General features: G+C 51.5%; 2 protein-coding genes across 2 annotated transcripts; one reads left to right on the plus strand and one right to left on the minus strand.

Annotated features, from left to right (window-relative positions):
- Nucleotides 1-435: 435 nt before the first annotated feature.
- On the plus strand, nucleotides 436-1,413 carry LOC136643880 (olfactory receptor 51G2-like). The gene has a single exon (XM_066619294.1). It carries the CDS (start codon nucleotides 436-438, stop codon nucleotides 1,411-1,413), a length of 978 nt encoding a protein of 325 aa, XP_066475391.1.
- Nucleotides 1,414-9,801: 8,388 nt separating this feature from the next.
- LOC136643883 (olfactory receptor 52B2-like) lies at nucleotides 9,802-13,605 on the minus strand (the record flags this gene model as incomplete). Its single annotated transcript, XM_066619296.1, has 2 exons — nucleotides 12,668-13,605; nucleotides 9,802-9,823 (listed from the first exon to the last, which is right to left on the minus strand). Coding segments are annotated over exons 1-2 (960 nt in total), but the record flags the coding sequence as incomplete, so codon positions are not given.
- Nucleotides 13,606-15,261: the final 1,656 nt, after the last annotated feature.

Genomic DNA, 15,261 nt, shown 5'->3' on the forward strand with positions numbered 1-15,261 from the left:
TCACCGGCTTTGTTTTCTTTCCCACCGTCTTATTCTCTTCCTATAAAAAATGAAACAAAAGAGGGTGACTGGGTGGGAGGTGGGAAATGGGAGGCATTCGACAGCCTGCAGCTCTAGGAGCAGCGTGGCACAGCCGCCTACATGTGAAGGCAGGGGTGGGGGAGGAGAACATGTAGCCCTGTGGAAGGCACCGAGGTGGGTGGTGGTGATGGTGATGATGATGGAGGGCCAGAGGCGGGAATAGAGGGGTCGCTTCAGTGTAGGTGGAGCTTGGGGGGCCTGAGCAGGTCACCCATTGCATGAGGGCAAAGCAGTTGATTCTGAACAGGCCATGAATACCTGAAGCCTTCAGAGAGGCTGAGGACCAGCCGAGTCACTCTGCTGTGCCTTTGTTTCCAGCGCAGAGATATGTTCAGGACTAACAGAAACAGCACCATGTGTTCCAACCACTCAGCCTCCAGTCCTCCAATGTTCCTCTTGACAGGCTTCCCTGGGCTAGAGGAACATCATGCCTGGATCTCCATCCCCATCTGCTCCATGTACCTGGTGGCCATTGCAGGGAACTGCACTGTCCTCTTTATCATCAGAACAGACCAAGCCCTCCACGAGCCCATGTACTACTTCCTCTCCATGCTGGCATTTGTGGACCTTGGCTTGTCTGCTACCACTTTGCCCACCATGTTGAGTGTCCTCTGGTTCAACCACCGCACCATCAACTTCAATGCCTGCCTGGTCCAGATGTACTTCATCCACACCTTCTCCATTGTTGAGTCAGGCGTTCTGCTCTCCATGGCCTTTGATCGCTTGGTGGCCATTCAGAACCCTCTGAGATACACAAGTATCCTGACCAATGAGACCATCGTCAAGATTGGCACGGGGGTGGCCGTCCGGGCTGCCTTCCTGGTGTTCCCGGCCTCCTTCCTCTTGAAGAGGCTGCAATTTGGCAGAGAGAACGTGCTGTCGTATCCGTTCTGCGTGCACCAAGACATCATGAAGGCTGCACGTTCTGACAGGAGAGTCAGCAGCACCTACGGCTTGCTGGTGATGCTGTCATCGACTGCTGTGGATTCACTGCTGCTTGTCCTGTCCTACCTGGTGATTCTCAAGAACGTGCTGGCCGTCGCTGCCCAGGGGGAACGCTTGCGGGTGCTGAACACGTGCGTCTCCCACATCTGTGCTGTCCTCACTTTCTACACCCCCATGCTCGGCCTGACTATGATCCACCGATACGGGAAGCATGCACCCCCCATGGTTTACACCCTCATAGCCAATGTTTACCTGCTGGTGCCCCCTGTGATGAACCCTGTCGTGTACAGCGTGAAAACCAAGCAGATCCGGACACGGATAGTCATGAAGTTTCAGAGGGGGGAGAGGACTGCAGGAATGTCAATGCGGCCGAATCCTAGCTGCTAAAAGTGTGGGGCTGGATGTGTCCTGTCCCCTCCACCCCCCTCCCGGAAATACCCTCCAAGCATCTACTATGGCAAGAATGACAATGAACTGGAAGGGAAACGCCAGCGCTTGGAAGGCCTGTGGTGCCAAGAGGAGCAGCGCTCAGGGCCGGAAGGCAGCTTAGAGGCGATGATATTAGGAAAAGCTCCTGTGGCGAAGCTGTGTGGAGAGGAGCAGCCGTTCTGGCGCACCAGCCATGTCATGTGCACATGTGCCGTTTCCGTGGAGATCACCTGCTTGCAGCACAAAGAGCCAGTGTAGGCTTGTTACCAAGAGCTGGCAGTGGGCATCCGAGTAAAACATATTTCTCTGGAAAAGCATGGGGGGGGAGAGCCTTTACTGTGACCTGCAGAAAGGGGGGGGGGGAGAGAGAGAGAGAGAGAGAGAGAGAGAGAGAGAGAGAGAGAGTGGAGCCAACAGCTGGATCAACAGCTCTTGGCCTGGATAGCAGATCTGCATCCTGCAGAGAATCCCCTCCTTTAAAGAAAAGGCTGAGAGAGAGAGAGAGAGAGAGAGAGAGAGAGAGAGAGAGAGAGAGAGAGAGAGAGAGAGAGCTTCAAAGCAAGGATCGTGGTCCTAGTATAATAGGACAGGAATACAAGTGCTGTTTCCAAGTATTTTCAGCCCAAAGAATGAACAGCAAGCTGTGGCGCAGCATGTTCCTGGCCCAAAGCTCCTGGCCCCACTGCACACCACCCTCCTCCTCCTCCTCCTCAAGACTCCTCCACTACAGTCCTACCCCAGCCCCTTCCTCCTGCCTTCTGACCTCAGGGCTCCCTTCTGGTGCTGCCCCCATGCTCCAACCCCCCCCTTTTGAGGCACTCCTTCCACCCCCTGTCTGCCACCTCCACGCCCTGCCAGTGTTTCTGAGCACTGGGCTGGCATGTCATGAAGGGCACCTATTGTGGCAGCCTGCCCAGCTGGGCACACCCACACCCACCCTGTGCCCTTTGCTGCATCACTGGCAGCAGCTGGTGTGGCTGTCAACCTGCTGCCCCCCTGTTCTCTTGGCACTGCCCACCATGGCAGCAGAGAACAGGTGGCTCGTGATGACCGAGGAGCAATACCCCTTGGAGCCCAAGAAGTAATGGAGTGAGGATGCTACAGACCCTGTTTGGACACAAAGTGGAATGGGAAAAGCCTTGGTAGAATAGCCCTGTGCCACCAGCCCAAGCAATCAGACCAGGTGTGGGGAGCGGCAACTGGGCAAAACCCCTCCCAAGAAAATACAGAACCTCAGGGATTCCTATCAAAACCAGTCTCATGGAGACTGCGAGGAGATGTGACAATCCATGTACTTCTTGTACCAGAAACTGGACAGACTGAGGGTTAAAATATAACACTTTATTTAAGCTTTTTTGGCCCAACATTGCAGATACGCTACAGGGATGTAATACGTACACCTGCGGGCTGGGCAAAAATGGGGTAAAATATTAAACAAAAACTCCACTGTTATTTAATTATTACATCAACTCGATGGTGAGCTATCTAAATAACAGCGGCTTTCATTCCCCCAAAATGGCAGGGAGGCATATAACGACCTTGCTATATGCCGATGATGCCCCAATTGGCCTCAGACGAGCTCTGAGGGCCTTGGCTTTATACTGTAAAGGGAACTCTCTGATCATCAATTGCCATAAAACCAAAATTATGGCCTTTTCTAAAAGACTAAAGACCCACTCTTGGTGGATTAATAAACATAAAATAGAGCAGGTAACTCATTTCAAGTATGTGGGTGTAATATTACAGTCAAATGACTCGAGGAGAGCTCATGGGGAACAGGTAGCATTAAGTGCAAGTTCCTCACCAATTCTACAATTTATGTATACCAAAGGAGGACAATATTTCAAGCTTTTTCAAGCTAAAGTGTTATCCCAATTATTATATGGTGCGCAACTGGGACCTCTACCTAATATTAGAACCCTAAAATGTGTTCAATCTAAGTTTCTTCAGGCAGCGTTGGGGATGCCTAGGGGTATCTCAAACTCGATGTTGTGACTTGAGACAGGAAAAATAAATACTAATAATAATAACTTTATTTTTACCCCGCCTTTCTCCCCGAAGGGACTCAAGGCGGCTTATAACAGGTTAAAACAGATTAAGAACATAATTTAAAAACAGATAAAAGCATATTAACACATATCATAAAAATAGTAGTCAGATAAAAAGTAGTAAAAAGGTAAAAAGAGCATAGAGCAGCAAGTCATAAAAGAATCAGGACAAATTAAGATAGAGGCCAGAGTATGGATAACAATCTTTTCATACTGGTTAAGGCTTCGTTCGATATCCAATGGACTTGCCCGACTAATTCTCCAGGATTAGTGCAGGTGCACTAAGCGACTCCAGGTGCAAAAGAGAGCGACTAAGATGATTACAGGGCTGGGGCACCTTCCTTATGAGGAAAGGCTACGGCGTTTGGGCCTCTTCAGCCTAGAAAAGAGACGCTTGAGGGGGGACATGATTAAGACATACAAAATTATGCAGGGGATGGACAGAGTGGATAGGGAGATGCTCTTTACACTCTCACATAATACCAGAACCAGGGGACATCCACTAAAATTGAGTGTTGGGCGGGTTAGGACAGACAAAAGAAAATATTTCTTTACTCAGCGCGTGGTCGGTCTGTGGAACTCCTTGCCACAGGATGTGGTGCTGGCGTCTAGCCTAGACGCCTTTAAAAGGGGATTGGACAAGTTTCTGGAGGAAAAATCCATTATGGGATACAAGCCATGATGTGTATGCGCAACCTCCTGATTTTAGAAATGGGTTATGTCAGAATGCCAGATGCAAGGGAGGGCACCAGGATAAGGTCTCTTGTTATCTGGTGTGCTCCCTGGGGCATTTGGTGGGCCGCTGTGAGATACAGGAAGCTGGACTAGATGGGCCTATGGCCTGATCCAGTGGGGCTGTTCTTATGTTCTTATGATAGTTTTCAATCTAAACAGATCCAATTAATTGAGTCAAAATCGACCTCCTTAGGACTCTCTCAGATGTCCTTACCTAGGCTGGGTATGGTGCAGGCAAAAAGAATTATTAGTCAAAGGGTTATAGATAATAAACGCCAAAGTGACCTAACTAGGGTAACAGGACTTTATATTTCTGAGAACCTCAGGTATCTAGCTATTCCAGTATCCTATCTTACATCATTAGAAATACCAAATTACAGACAAGCTTTTACATTAGCTCGGTCGGGGGCTACCCTCAGTGGTATTGGAGGCCCGCTATATAGGTTGGCAACCTTCAGTCTCGAAAGACTATGGTATAAGCCTACAGCACCCAGTATTCCCAGGCGGTCTCCCATCCAAGTACTAACCAGGCCTGACCCTGCTTAGCTTCCGAGATCAAACAAGATCGGGCAGGTGCCGGGTAACAGAGGCCCACTATAAGAAAATTCCATATTCTGAGCGATTCTGTCCATGTGCAGAACAAATAGAGACTATCAAACATGTCTTATTGAGATGCTCTTTTTATGAAGATATCCGTGCTGAGCTTGTCTCCCCACTATTGAACAGTTTACCGGCCGCAAGAGTCAACACTATACCTCTTTGCTTCTATCAGATACCAATCAAACCACTACATACATGGTTGCGAAATTCCTCGTGGCAGCAATAAATATCCGTAGAATGATGGTTAAGAATGATGCCTCCCTTATTTAGCCCAGGAGTTATTGGCATGTGAGAATTCTTTATCTGTCAGATTTGATAAATGGGATGAATGTCTTATAAGGTTTATCGTTTTAGTTTATTGGTTTAGCATTACAGGGTTTTACGAACCAATAGCAAGTCTTAGTTCATTTTTTAAGTATTATTCTGATGAAATATCTAATCAAATTTTTTTCTTTTTAAACTGCCCTTGAGATTGGTTATGACTGTTATGTTACGATATGTTTGCAAAGCTGTATTGCTACTTTTATGCTGGTCTGAGACCGTTAAATAAATAAACTTATATAAAATAAAAAACTTAAGCTAAAAGGATTAAACAAAACAGAAAATGATCAAGACAAGTCAAAAAAAAAATGTGGGATGCAAAGGATTTATCTGTGGAACTCCTTGCCACAGGAAGTGGTGATGGTGCCTGGCCTAGACGCCTTTAAAAAGGTGACTGGACAGATTTATGGAGAAAAAGTCCCTCACAGGTTACAAGCCGGGGTAACTAAATGCAACCTCCTGATTTTAGAAGTAGGCTACCTCAGAAAGGCAGAAGCGGGGGGGGGGCACCAAGATGCAGGTCAGTTGTTGTCTTCTGTGCTTCTGGAGGCCACTATGAGATGCAGGAAGCTGGATGGATGGGCCTGGGCCTGATCCAGCAGGGTCCGTCTGTTCTTACGTTTTCCTTTGCCCCTTATGGGGTTGCTCCTACCAACATATTGTTTTTCTGGTGCCAGGGATGTGTCAGTTGCCTGAAGAGGGGTTAGCGTAAGGTGCACATTGACTTCTCCTGGTTCCTGTTCCCACGTCATGCCCAAATATCCTCCCTGCTTTGGCCTCTCTGCTGGTGAAGCTGTGCTGGCCTCCTGGTGAGATCTGAGTTACGTGGGGCTGGTGCTTTCCATGGAGGGTCCATCTGTGGGGGGGCTACTACGGCACCCTGGTGCATCTGGAGGAGAGCTGTCTCATGAGGTCATATCACCTGAAAGCACTGGCGGTGTGAGGTTTGCACGGCTCTCTGGCCTTGCTGCTTGGGAGGCGGGGTTTGTGCCCCCCACTTCTCCCCCCTCCCAGCTGTTGAGTGGAGAAAGGGCTTGTCAGGGCTGCCTCCTTCTGCTTTTCTTTGAACCCACATCCAGAGCAGAGTTGAAGGAGGGGGGGCGGGAAGAGCAAAAGGGAGTCCTTGTACATGCGTGTGGCCTGGGGGGGCACGGAGAGCCCTGCCATGTGCCATCCACCCCAGAGCAGCAGCAATGTCAATGGCCGGCGTTTTATGGGCGAGGGGGTGAAGCTCTCCCACTGGCAGTGGGGCTCACTGCTTTTTAGCCCCGCCCCCCGGCATTCGTTAGGGGTGCCACGGATGTGCATGGGGGCATCCAGGCTCCTCCAATCAGGAAGTGTCTGGTGAGCTCCTCCTGTGCCGCCTTAGTAGGGAGCTCCTCCACATGGGCTGGGACTGGGGGAGACCCCAGGGAATGTGGTGGAGGTGCAGCTGGAATGGCTGGGGGAGGAGCAAAGTTCACCCTTGTGGCTCTCACTCAAGTGAAGGGGATGAGGCTGAGTGGAGGACATTGCCCTGCATCGCTCCCCCTGCGCAGAGAAGGCTGCTCAGTGCATGGCGGGCTGGATGCTGCGCAGTCAGCACTGAGCAGGCTGGAGCTGGCTGGGTGGTGTTTTCGATGGCTGGTTGGCAGTCCCCACGACTGCCTTTTGGAGGGAAGGGGGGCAGTGCCACAAGGTGGGCCTGCTTCTCTTTGCTTCTGGTGTCGGAGAGAAGAGAACCAACCCTTCAGGAACACACTGGCTGGTGACATCCAAGACTCACCTGCCGAGCCCTGGAGAAAGGGGGCGCCTCCCATGCGTGGTCCCTCCCGAGGTCTCACGGACGACCCTTCCGCACCAGTCCTGTTTCTAACCAGTGCTGCACTGGAGGCAATCAGATGGGCCCCGCTCCCCCTGCTCCAGCGTGGCTTGGGGGGGGGGGGTGCTGCATGGCCACCTTTCAGTCCATATTGTATTTATTTCCATTTTTGAGGGTGGGCTCCTCGAGCAAACCATCCGGGGGCTCCTGCCTGGCGCTACTCACATTGCCTGCAAACCTGCTGGAAGTTCAGTGGTCCAAAGAAGAGGCAGGCAGGACAGCAGGCCCAGGTGCTGCGCAGACAGCCCTTTCCTTGCCCCTTCCTCTTAGGGAACCCTCTCCCTCCCTAGAGGCTTCCTGGGGGGCCTGGAGGGCCTAAGCCTTCCTTAGAGGCTTCAGCGTGTGGTCAGTCTGTGGAACTCCTTGCCACAGGATGTGGTGATGGCATCTGGCCTGGACGCCTTTAAAAGGGGATTGGACAAGTTTCTGGAGGAAAAATCCATTACGGGGTACAAGCCACAATGTGTATGTGCCACCTCCTGATTTTAGAAGTGGGCTATGTCAGATGCAAGGGAGGGCACCAGGATGAGGTCTCTTGTTATTTGGTGTGCTCCCTGGGGCATTTGGTGGGCCGCTGTGAGATACAGGAAGCTGGACTGGATGGGCCTATGGCCTGATCCAGTGGGGCTGTTCTTATGTTCTTAACTACAATTCCCAGGAGGCCTTGCAGGTCTCTTGTTATCTGGTGTGCTCCCTGGGGCATTCGGTGGGCTGCTGTGAGATACAGGAAGCTGGACTAGATGGGCCTATGGCCTGATCCAGTGGGGCTGTTCTTATGTTCTTATGTTCCTAAAGACGTGGCTTTTGAGATTCGCCTTCTGGGTTTGTAATCTGGGCCTTGGACTTCCATGTGTTTTGGATGGTCTGAGCTTTGCCTTTCTCCGTGCAGCTGGTTGTGTATTTTCATTAGCATGTTAAGATTGTTTCAAAGTTTAAGGTGATTCTAATGTTTATATATATATCTTACTGTTTAAAACATGTTTTTAATGTTTGTAAGCCGCTTTGGGTGCCCCTCAGGGAAAAAAGCAGGATACAAATCCAGTCAGTAAACAAATGAAGCCAAAGGCCTGGGGCTGTGGTCATTTCACACACTTCAGAAATGCGAGGAGAGGAGACCGGACCTTTGGGATCCTGCCTCAAAAGCACACACTGTCTGACAGGCTTCTTGTAGGTGCTCCCATTCACCACCTTCAAAGTGATGTTTCTCTTTTCCAGAAATTCTCCTGTGGAGGCCAGACTCGACTCTTGGTGTAAAACAAATCCCCCCCCCCCCCTGCACACTCACAAACACACACCTGGCTGGGTTATTCCACCTGGCATTCCTGGAAAGATTCATGGGGAGGGGGGCAGGATTGGAGCAAAGGTTGAATTCCTGACCACCAGCCGCACTGCTCCACTGTAGAACGTGCTTGTAGGTCACCAGCAGCTAGCCAAGTTTGACAAGGGAGCAAGAAAAAGTAAGGCCTCAGAAGCAGGGAGCCCCCCTGGCCAGTGCGACTCCCAGAGATGCAGCTGGGACCCTTTCCCCAGGTGATCTTTTTTTGTTAGGAAGCTCCATCTACCTCGACACTCCCACAAATGCTCTGGCTCTGGTCTTGAGAAGGTGTCCTCCTGCATTGTCAAGGACACCCAGGTGGACATAGCCCTGCATCAGACATGCTATTTGTAAAGCTAGAGTTGAAAATGTTCAGAATGTCACACTCTGAATAATGAAGACAAAGCAGACCATGGCAGGTGCCGGGCACATTTGGAGGACACCAGAAAGATGCTGCAAGATGAACAGACACTCCGTTTTGACGTGCACGTTGGGGGAAGAATACCAGGCAAATCTCTAACAAAAACCCTTGACTTCCGACGGGCGGACTTCCCTCAAATGAGGAGGCTGGTTAGAAGGAGGTTGAAAGGGAGGGTAAAAAGAGTCCAATCTCTCCAGAGTGCATGGAGGCTGCTTAAAACAACAGTAATAGAGGCCCAGCAGAGGTGTATACCGCAAAGAAAGAAGGGTTCCACTAAATCCAGGAGGGTGCCCGCATGGCTAACGAGCCAAGTTAGAGAGGCTGTGAAGGGCAAGGAAGCTTCCTTCCGTAAATAGAAGTCTTGCCCTAATGAGGAGAATAAAAAGGAACATAAACTGTGGCAAAAGAAATGTAAGAAGGTGATACGGGAGGCCAGAGAGACTATGAGGAACGCATGGCTGGCAACATTAAGGGGAATAATAAAAGCTTCTTCAAATACGTTAGAAGCAGGAAACCCGCCAGACAAGCGGTTGGCCCTCTGGATGGTGAGGGAGGGAAAGGGGAGATAAAAGGAGACTTAGAGATGGCAGAGAAATTAAATGAGTTCTTTGCATCTGTCTTCACGGCAGAAGACCTCGGGCAGATACCGCTGCCCGAATGGCCCCTCCTGACCGAGGAGTTAAGTCAGATAGAGGTTAAAAGAGAAGATGTTTCAGACCTCATTGATAAATTAAAGATCAATAAGTCACCGGGCCCTGATTGCATCCACCCAAGGGTTATTAAGGAATTGAAGAATGAAGTTGCAGATCTCTTGACTAAGGTATGCAACTTGTCCCTCAAAACGGCCACGGTGCCAGAAGATTGGAGGATAGCAAATGTCACGCCTATTTTTAAAAAGGGGAAGAGGGGGGACCCGGGAAACTATAGGCCGGTCAGCCTAACATCCCATACCGGGTAAGATGGTGGAATGCCTCATCAAAGATAGGATCTCAAAACACATAGACGAACAGGCCTTGCTGAGGGAGAGTCAGCATGGCTTCTGTAAGGGTAAGTCTTGCCTCACAAACCTTATAGAATTCTTTGAAAAGCTCAACAGGCATGTGGATGCGGGAGAACCCATGGACATTATATATCTGGACTTTCAGAAGGCGTTCAACACGGTCCCTCACCAAAGGCTACTGAAAAAACTCCACAGTCAGGGAATTAGAGGACAGGTCCTCTCGTGGATTGAGAACTGGTTGGAGGCCAGGAAGCAGAGAGTGGGTGTCAATGGGCAATTTTCACAATGGAGAGAGGTGAAAAGTGGTGTGCCCCAAGGATCTGTCCTGGGACCAGTGCTTTTCAACCTCTTCATAAATGACCTGGAGACAGGGTTGAGCAGTGAAGTGGCTAAGTTTGCAGATGACACCAAACTTTTCCGAGTGGTAAAGACCAGAAGTGATTGTGAGGAGCTCCAGAAGGATCTCTCCAGACTGGCAGAATGGGTAGCAAAATGGCAGATGCGCTTCAATGTCAATAAGTGTAAAGTCATGCACATTGGGGCAAAAAATCAAAACTTTAGATATAGGCTGATGGGTTTTGAGCTGTCTGTGACAGATCAGGAGAGAGATCTTGGGGTGGTGGTGGACAGGTCGATGAAAGTGTCGACCCAATGTGCGGTGGCAGTGAAGAAGGCCAATTCTATGCTTGGGATCATTAGGAAGGGTATTGAGAACAAAACGGCTAGTATTATAATGCCGTTGTACAAATCTATGGTAAGGCCACACCTGGAGTATTGTGTCCAGTTCTGGTCGCCGCATCTCAAAAAAGACATGGTGGAAATGGAAAAGGTGCAAAAGAGAGTGACTAAGATGATTACGGGGCTGGGGCACCTTCCTTATGAGGAAAGGCTACAGCGTTTGGGACTCTTCAGCCTAGAAAAGAGACGCTTGAGGGGGGACATGATTGAGACATACAAAATTATGCACGGAATGGACAGAGTGGATAGGGAGATGCTCTTTACACTCTCACATAATACCAGAACCAGGGGACATCCACTAAAATTGAGTGTTGGGCGGGTTAGGGCAGACAGAAGAAAATATTTCTTTACTCAGCGTGTGGTCGGTCTGTGGAACTCCTTGCCACAGGTTGTGGTGCTGGCATCTAGCCTAGACGCCTTTAAAAAGGGATTGGACAAGTTTCTGGAGGAAAAATCCATTATGGGGTACAAGCCATGATGTGTATGCGGAACCTGTGTATGCGGAACCTAAAATGCGGATTTTAGAAATGGGTTATGTCAGAATGCCAGATGCAGGGGAGGGCACCAGGATGAGGTCTCTTGTTATCTGGTGTGCTCCCTGGGGCATTTGGTGGGCTGCTGTGAGATACAGGAAGCTGGACTAGATGGGCCTGTGGCCTGATCCAGTGGGGCTGTTCTTATGTTCTTATGTTCTTATGGTGGCCTGGACTAAAGCCTCCAGCCTGGGGTGGGGTGGGGAGTCTCCAGGCACAAAGGGACCTCTTGGAGAGAGAACATTTCAGAGAACCAACATTGTCTAGAGCAGGGGTCTCCAAACTTTTCAGGCAGGAGGCCGGATCAAATATCTGCTGTTGAGGGCTGGAAAAAAATTAATTGTAAATATAAAATTCAAGTAAATACATTAGAGATGGAACTCAATGAATGAATGAGAGACAGCCAGGATGGTGGTGTAGTGGTTTGGGAGGTGGACTTAGACCTGGGAGATCCAGGTTCAAATCCTCCCTCAGCTATGAAGGTTCTTGGGTGACCTTGGGCCAGCCTCACAGGGTTGTTGTAAGGAGAAAAGGGGAGCAGCTGTGTACACGCCCTGAGCTCCTTGGAGGAAGGGCGGTATAAAATGTGAAAAACGAATACAATGAATGAATGGGCTCAAACTTACAGGATATCTCCAAGCACCAACACACACCACAAAGTAAAGCATACACTCAAATGGACCCCATTCTCCCACCTCCCAAGCAATTTACTTAAATATACAGGAGTAAATACGTCAGAGCCAGCACATCCCAGGAAAAACCCAGTGCATGTTCTGAGGGCTGGGGAGGCATCCCCCACCTCAGAAAGACTTCTAAGGCCTTCAGAGGGCACAAAAAGTTACTTCTGTTTTTTGGGGAAAACCAGGAAGTGATGTTTTTAGGCCTTTAGAAGGCGTTCAGAGGCCCAGGGAGGCTGCATGCAGCCTACCCAGTCCTCAGAACACCCCCCCCCCCCGGATGCAGCCGGAGCACAGCTCTGGTCATGTACAATCAAGTGGGCCAGAGGCTCACAGGGGACCAGCAGTTGGCCACGGGCCGGATAGAGGCTTGCCATGGGCCACATCTGGCCCCTGGGCCAGGGTTTGGAGACCACTGGTCTACAGGGTAGAGCTGCCGTTAAGCCCAAAGGTTTAACATCTGAAGGTTGTCAATTTAAGACCACCAGAAGTGAGTGGCAAGACCTGAAGAGCAGACAAGCTGAGATGAGCCCTTTTGGGTGAAAGTGAAAAGAAGCTGGCTGTAGCTCTTTCTGAGAGAGGGAAAGAAAGCTGTCTGTCGGCGTGGGAGGCAGAACATTGACCAGACCATGATGAGACCCACCTGGAACGTAGATCATTCTTGAAAGTCAGAACTTCTTTGGGATTGTAAAAACCCTCTTGAGGGGTTAGAAAAAGCCTGTCTGTGTAAACCGCCTTGAATAAAACCAAAGGAGTAATCCAATGGCCAGAAAGGCGGCATATGAATACCAGTTAGTATTTAATATTATGATCTCTCTGGCAGAGACCACAGTTCCGCCACAGCCCTCAACACTCCTGGATAGAGTTGGGGAAAGGCAGGGAAAATGCCTCCCCCCGCCACTTCCATGGGACTCTCTTTCTTTCTTGGAGTGCAGTCAGCAGTATTTCCCAGCCTGCCCAAACATGCGAACCAGCCTCTCCCGAAGCAGCCTGGTTCTCACTGCATAGACAATGGGGTTTAGCATGGGTGGGAGGAGCTGGTAGATGTTGGCCAGGAGGATGAGGACGTGCTGGGGGATGCTGTGGCCAAAGCGATGGGCAAAGAATGAGAAGAATGCTGGGGTGTAGAACAGGAGGATGACGCAGAGGTGGGAGGCGCAGGTCCCCAGGGCCTTGAGACGAGCCCCCTTGGAGGGGAGTCTGAAGACAGCCTGCAGGATGAGGGCGTAGGAGATGGTGATAAGCACCACATCTACACCAGGAGACAGGAGGGTGGTGGCAAAGCCGTACCAGATGTTGACAGCGATGTCTGCGCAGGCCAGCCGTGCAATGCCCATGTGCTCACAGTACGAGTGGGGCATGACCCTTCGCCCACAGTACGGCAGCCTCTTGAGGAGGAAGATGGTCGGGACCATGACACAAATGCCCCTGACGAGAGCTGCCAGGCCAATCTTCACTATAGCAGGGCGTGTCAGGATAGTTGTGTACTGCAAAGGGGCGCAGATGGCCACGTAGCGGTCGAAGGCCATGGCCAGCAGGATCGTGGACTCTGCAATGAAGCTCATGTGGGTGAAGAACATCTGGACAAGGCAGGCATGGAAAGAAATCTCCTTGGAGTGGGAGAAGAGGACGCCAAGGGTCTTGGGCACGGTGGAGGAGGACAAGGTCAGGTCAGCTACTGCCAGCATGGCCAAGAAGAGGTGCAGGGGCTCCCGCAGGCTGCACTCCACCTTGATGACCAGCAGCAGGGAGAGGTTGCCCGCAAGGGAGACAATGTACATCAGGCAGAAGGGAACGGCAATCCAGATGTGGTATTCTTCCAGGCCTGGGATGCCAGTCAGGATGAACGAGGCCGGGGAGGAGTTGGTCTGGTTGGAAGGGGGCCTGGCACTCGGAGGCATCTTGAGCAGTGCCTCTCCTTATACTAAATCAAGGCAAACTCCTGGTCTGCTGACATGGGAATGGGGACACCAGGATGGTTTCTGGGACAGGAGCAGGAACAGTGCGCCCCAGAAGGCAAGCAGGAGGTCATGGAAGGCGCAGCCAGCGCCGGTGTGCTGAGCTGCCTCGGCCCAAGGTCACGTGCTGACCTCTCAGTCCCCTTCATCTCCTCCATTCAGTTCTGTGGTGAAGTGCAGAGGTGGTCATTGCTTAGCATTCAAGGAGAACCTTTTGATTTGCATCCGTTGAGTTGCATTTGGGTGAAAGCAGGTTCCGAGCGTGATCCACAAGCACGTTCCGGATGGAGAGTCATCAGGGAGGCTCTGCAGAGTGGCCTCAACTGGCCAAAAGTGACAGGCGGTTGTAAAACAAGGCAAAAATGTCACCCTTCTGCCTTCTGGAACTTGGCGGGCTGGGAAGGGGCTGATGAGGCTGCAGCAGGTTGCAATGGTCCCCCACCCAGCCAGGGTGCCCCTGCACTTCCACCCGCCATGCACGCGCACACACGCCAAAATGAAGGGTAAAGACAACAGCCAGTGCTGAAGGTGGGAGGCGAGCCTTGGAGCTCATCCAGTGCACTGGGAAGCTTGCCAGCAATACGATTTCTTTCCAAGTGTCCTGCAGCACCTCCCCGAGCAGTGGGCCAGTTCTGGGCACAGGGCTGCCCAGCTTGGACTTTCCCTAGAGACAAACAGCCCACTCTGAGCTTTAGGTGCCCCCAAAGCCATCAGCACCAGGACAGGGCGAGAGGCCTGCCCCCACCCCTGGCCACAGCTCTCCTGCCTCTTGGAGTTTCTGTGCCAGGAGCTGCTCTGACATCTGTGCCCCAAAGGGGAGAAAAAGCACTCTTTTGGTGGTCGCTGCTGTCTCCCCCAGAACCTGCCGCCCCACATGCAGTCCCCCAAGAGTGTTCTGGGAAGAGGGCGACTGGGGCCTTTCTGCAGGCCTGGTGCGGTGCAGCCACAGAGGCGAAGGTGCCTGTTCACTGCAGCTGCATCTTCAAGTAATGGCGAAACATGTGGGTGCCAAATTTTCTGCCCCCCAGAGGGTTCTTTGAGAAGGGCCGACCCACCCAAAGCCCACCACTGATGGGAAGTGACTCACCGGAGAAGTTGTGGGGGGCAAATGTTGAGCCGCTTCTGCCTGGCGAGTTGAGAGGCTCCAGATTTGCCAGACAGAAACCAGCTACAGTCTGTGTATATCTGCTGTGGGCATCCTGTGTGCAAGGCCGCCTCCCCCATGCCCTCCACTCCCTTGCCTCTGCCCTCAGGCCACCTTCTGCATGCCACCCCCCCCCCCGGAGGGAGTTATTCCAGGTAGCTTAGCCAGTGAGGGCAGCTGAGCCTCCCCAGGTCCCTCTGCAGGCCTGAGGGCTGTTGCTGTCCCCCAGGAAGTGGTTGCTGTGTCTGCATTAGCATCTCACAGGGCCGCCTCTTGGTGGCGCTTCAGGTCCTCAAGCATTTGGGCTCTGCTGCCACACTTGTCAGCAGCAGGCCCCAGTTAGGCACAGGGGTGCACACCTCCCCAGTCCTGACTCCTGCGCAAATGGCCAGGAAAGGCGCTCTTCCTCCACCCCACGCCCATCCTGTGCAGAGGCGCTTCTCCCCCTGGGGTGT

This window comes from Tiliqua scincoides, chromosome 3, assembly GCF_035046505.1.
Source record: "Tiliqua scincoides isolate rTilSci1 chromosome 3, rTilSci1.hap2, whole genome shotgun sequence".
Taxonomy (NCBI): domain Eukaryota; kingdom Metazoa; phylum Chordata; class Lepidosauria; order Squamata; family Scincidae; genus Tiliqua; species Tiliqua scincoides.

Bases quoted from the DNA above. Each gene is read 5' to 3' on its own strand.
- LOC136643880 (XM_066619294.1), top strand. From the start codon at position 436: ATGTGTTCCAACCACTCAGCCTCCAGTCCTCCAATGTTCCTCTTGACA.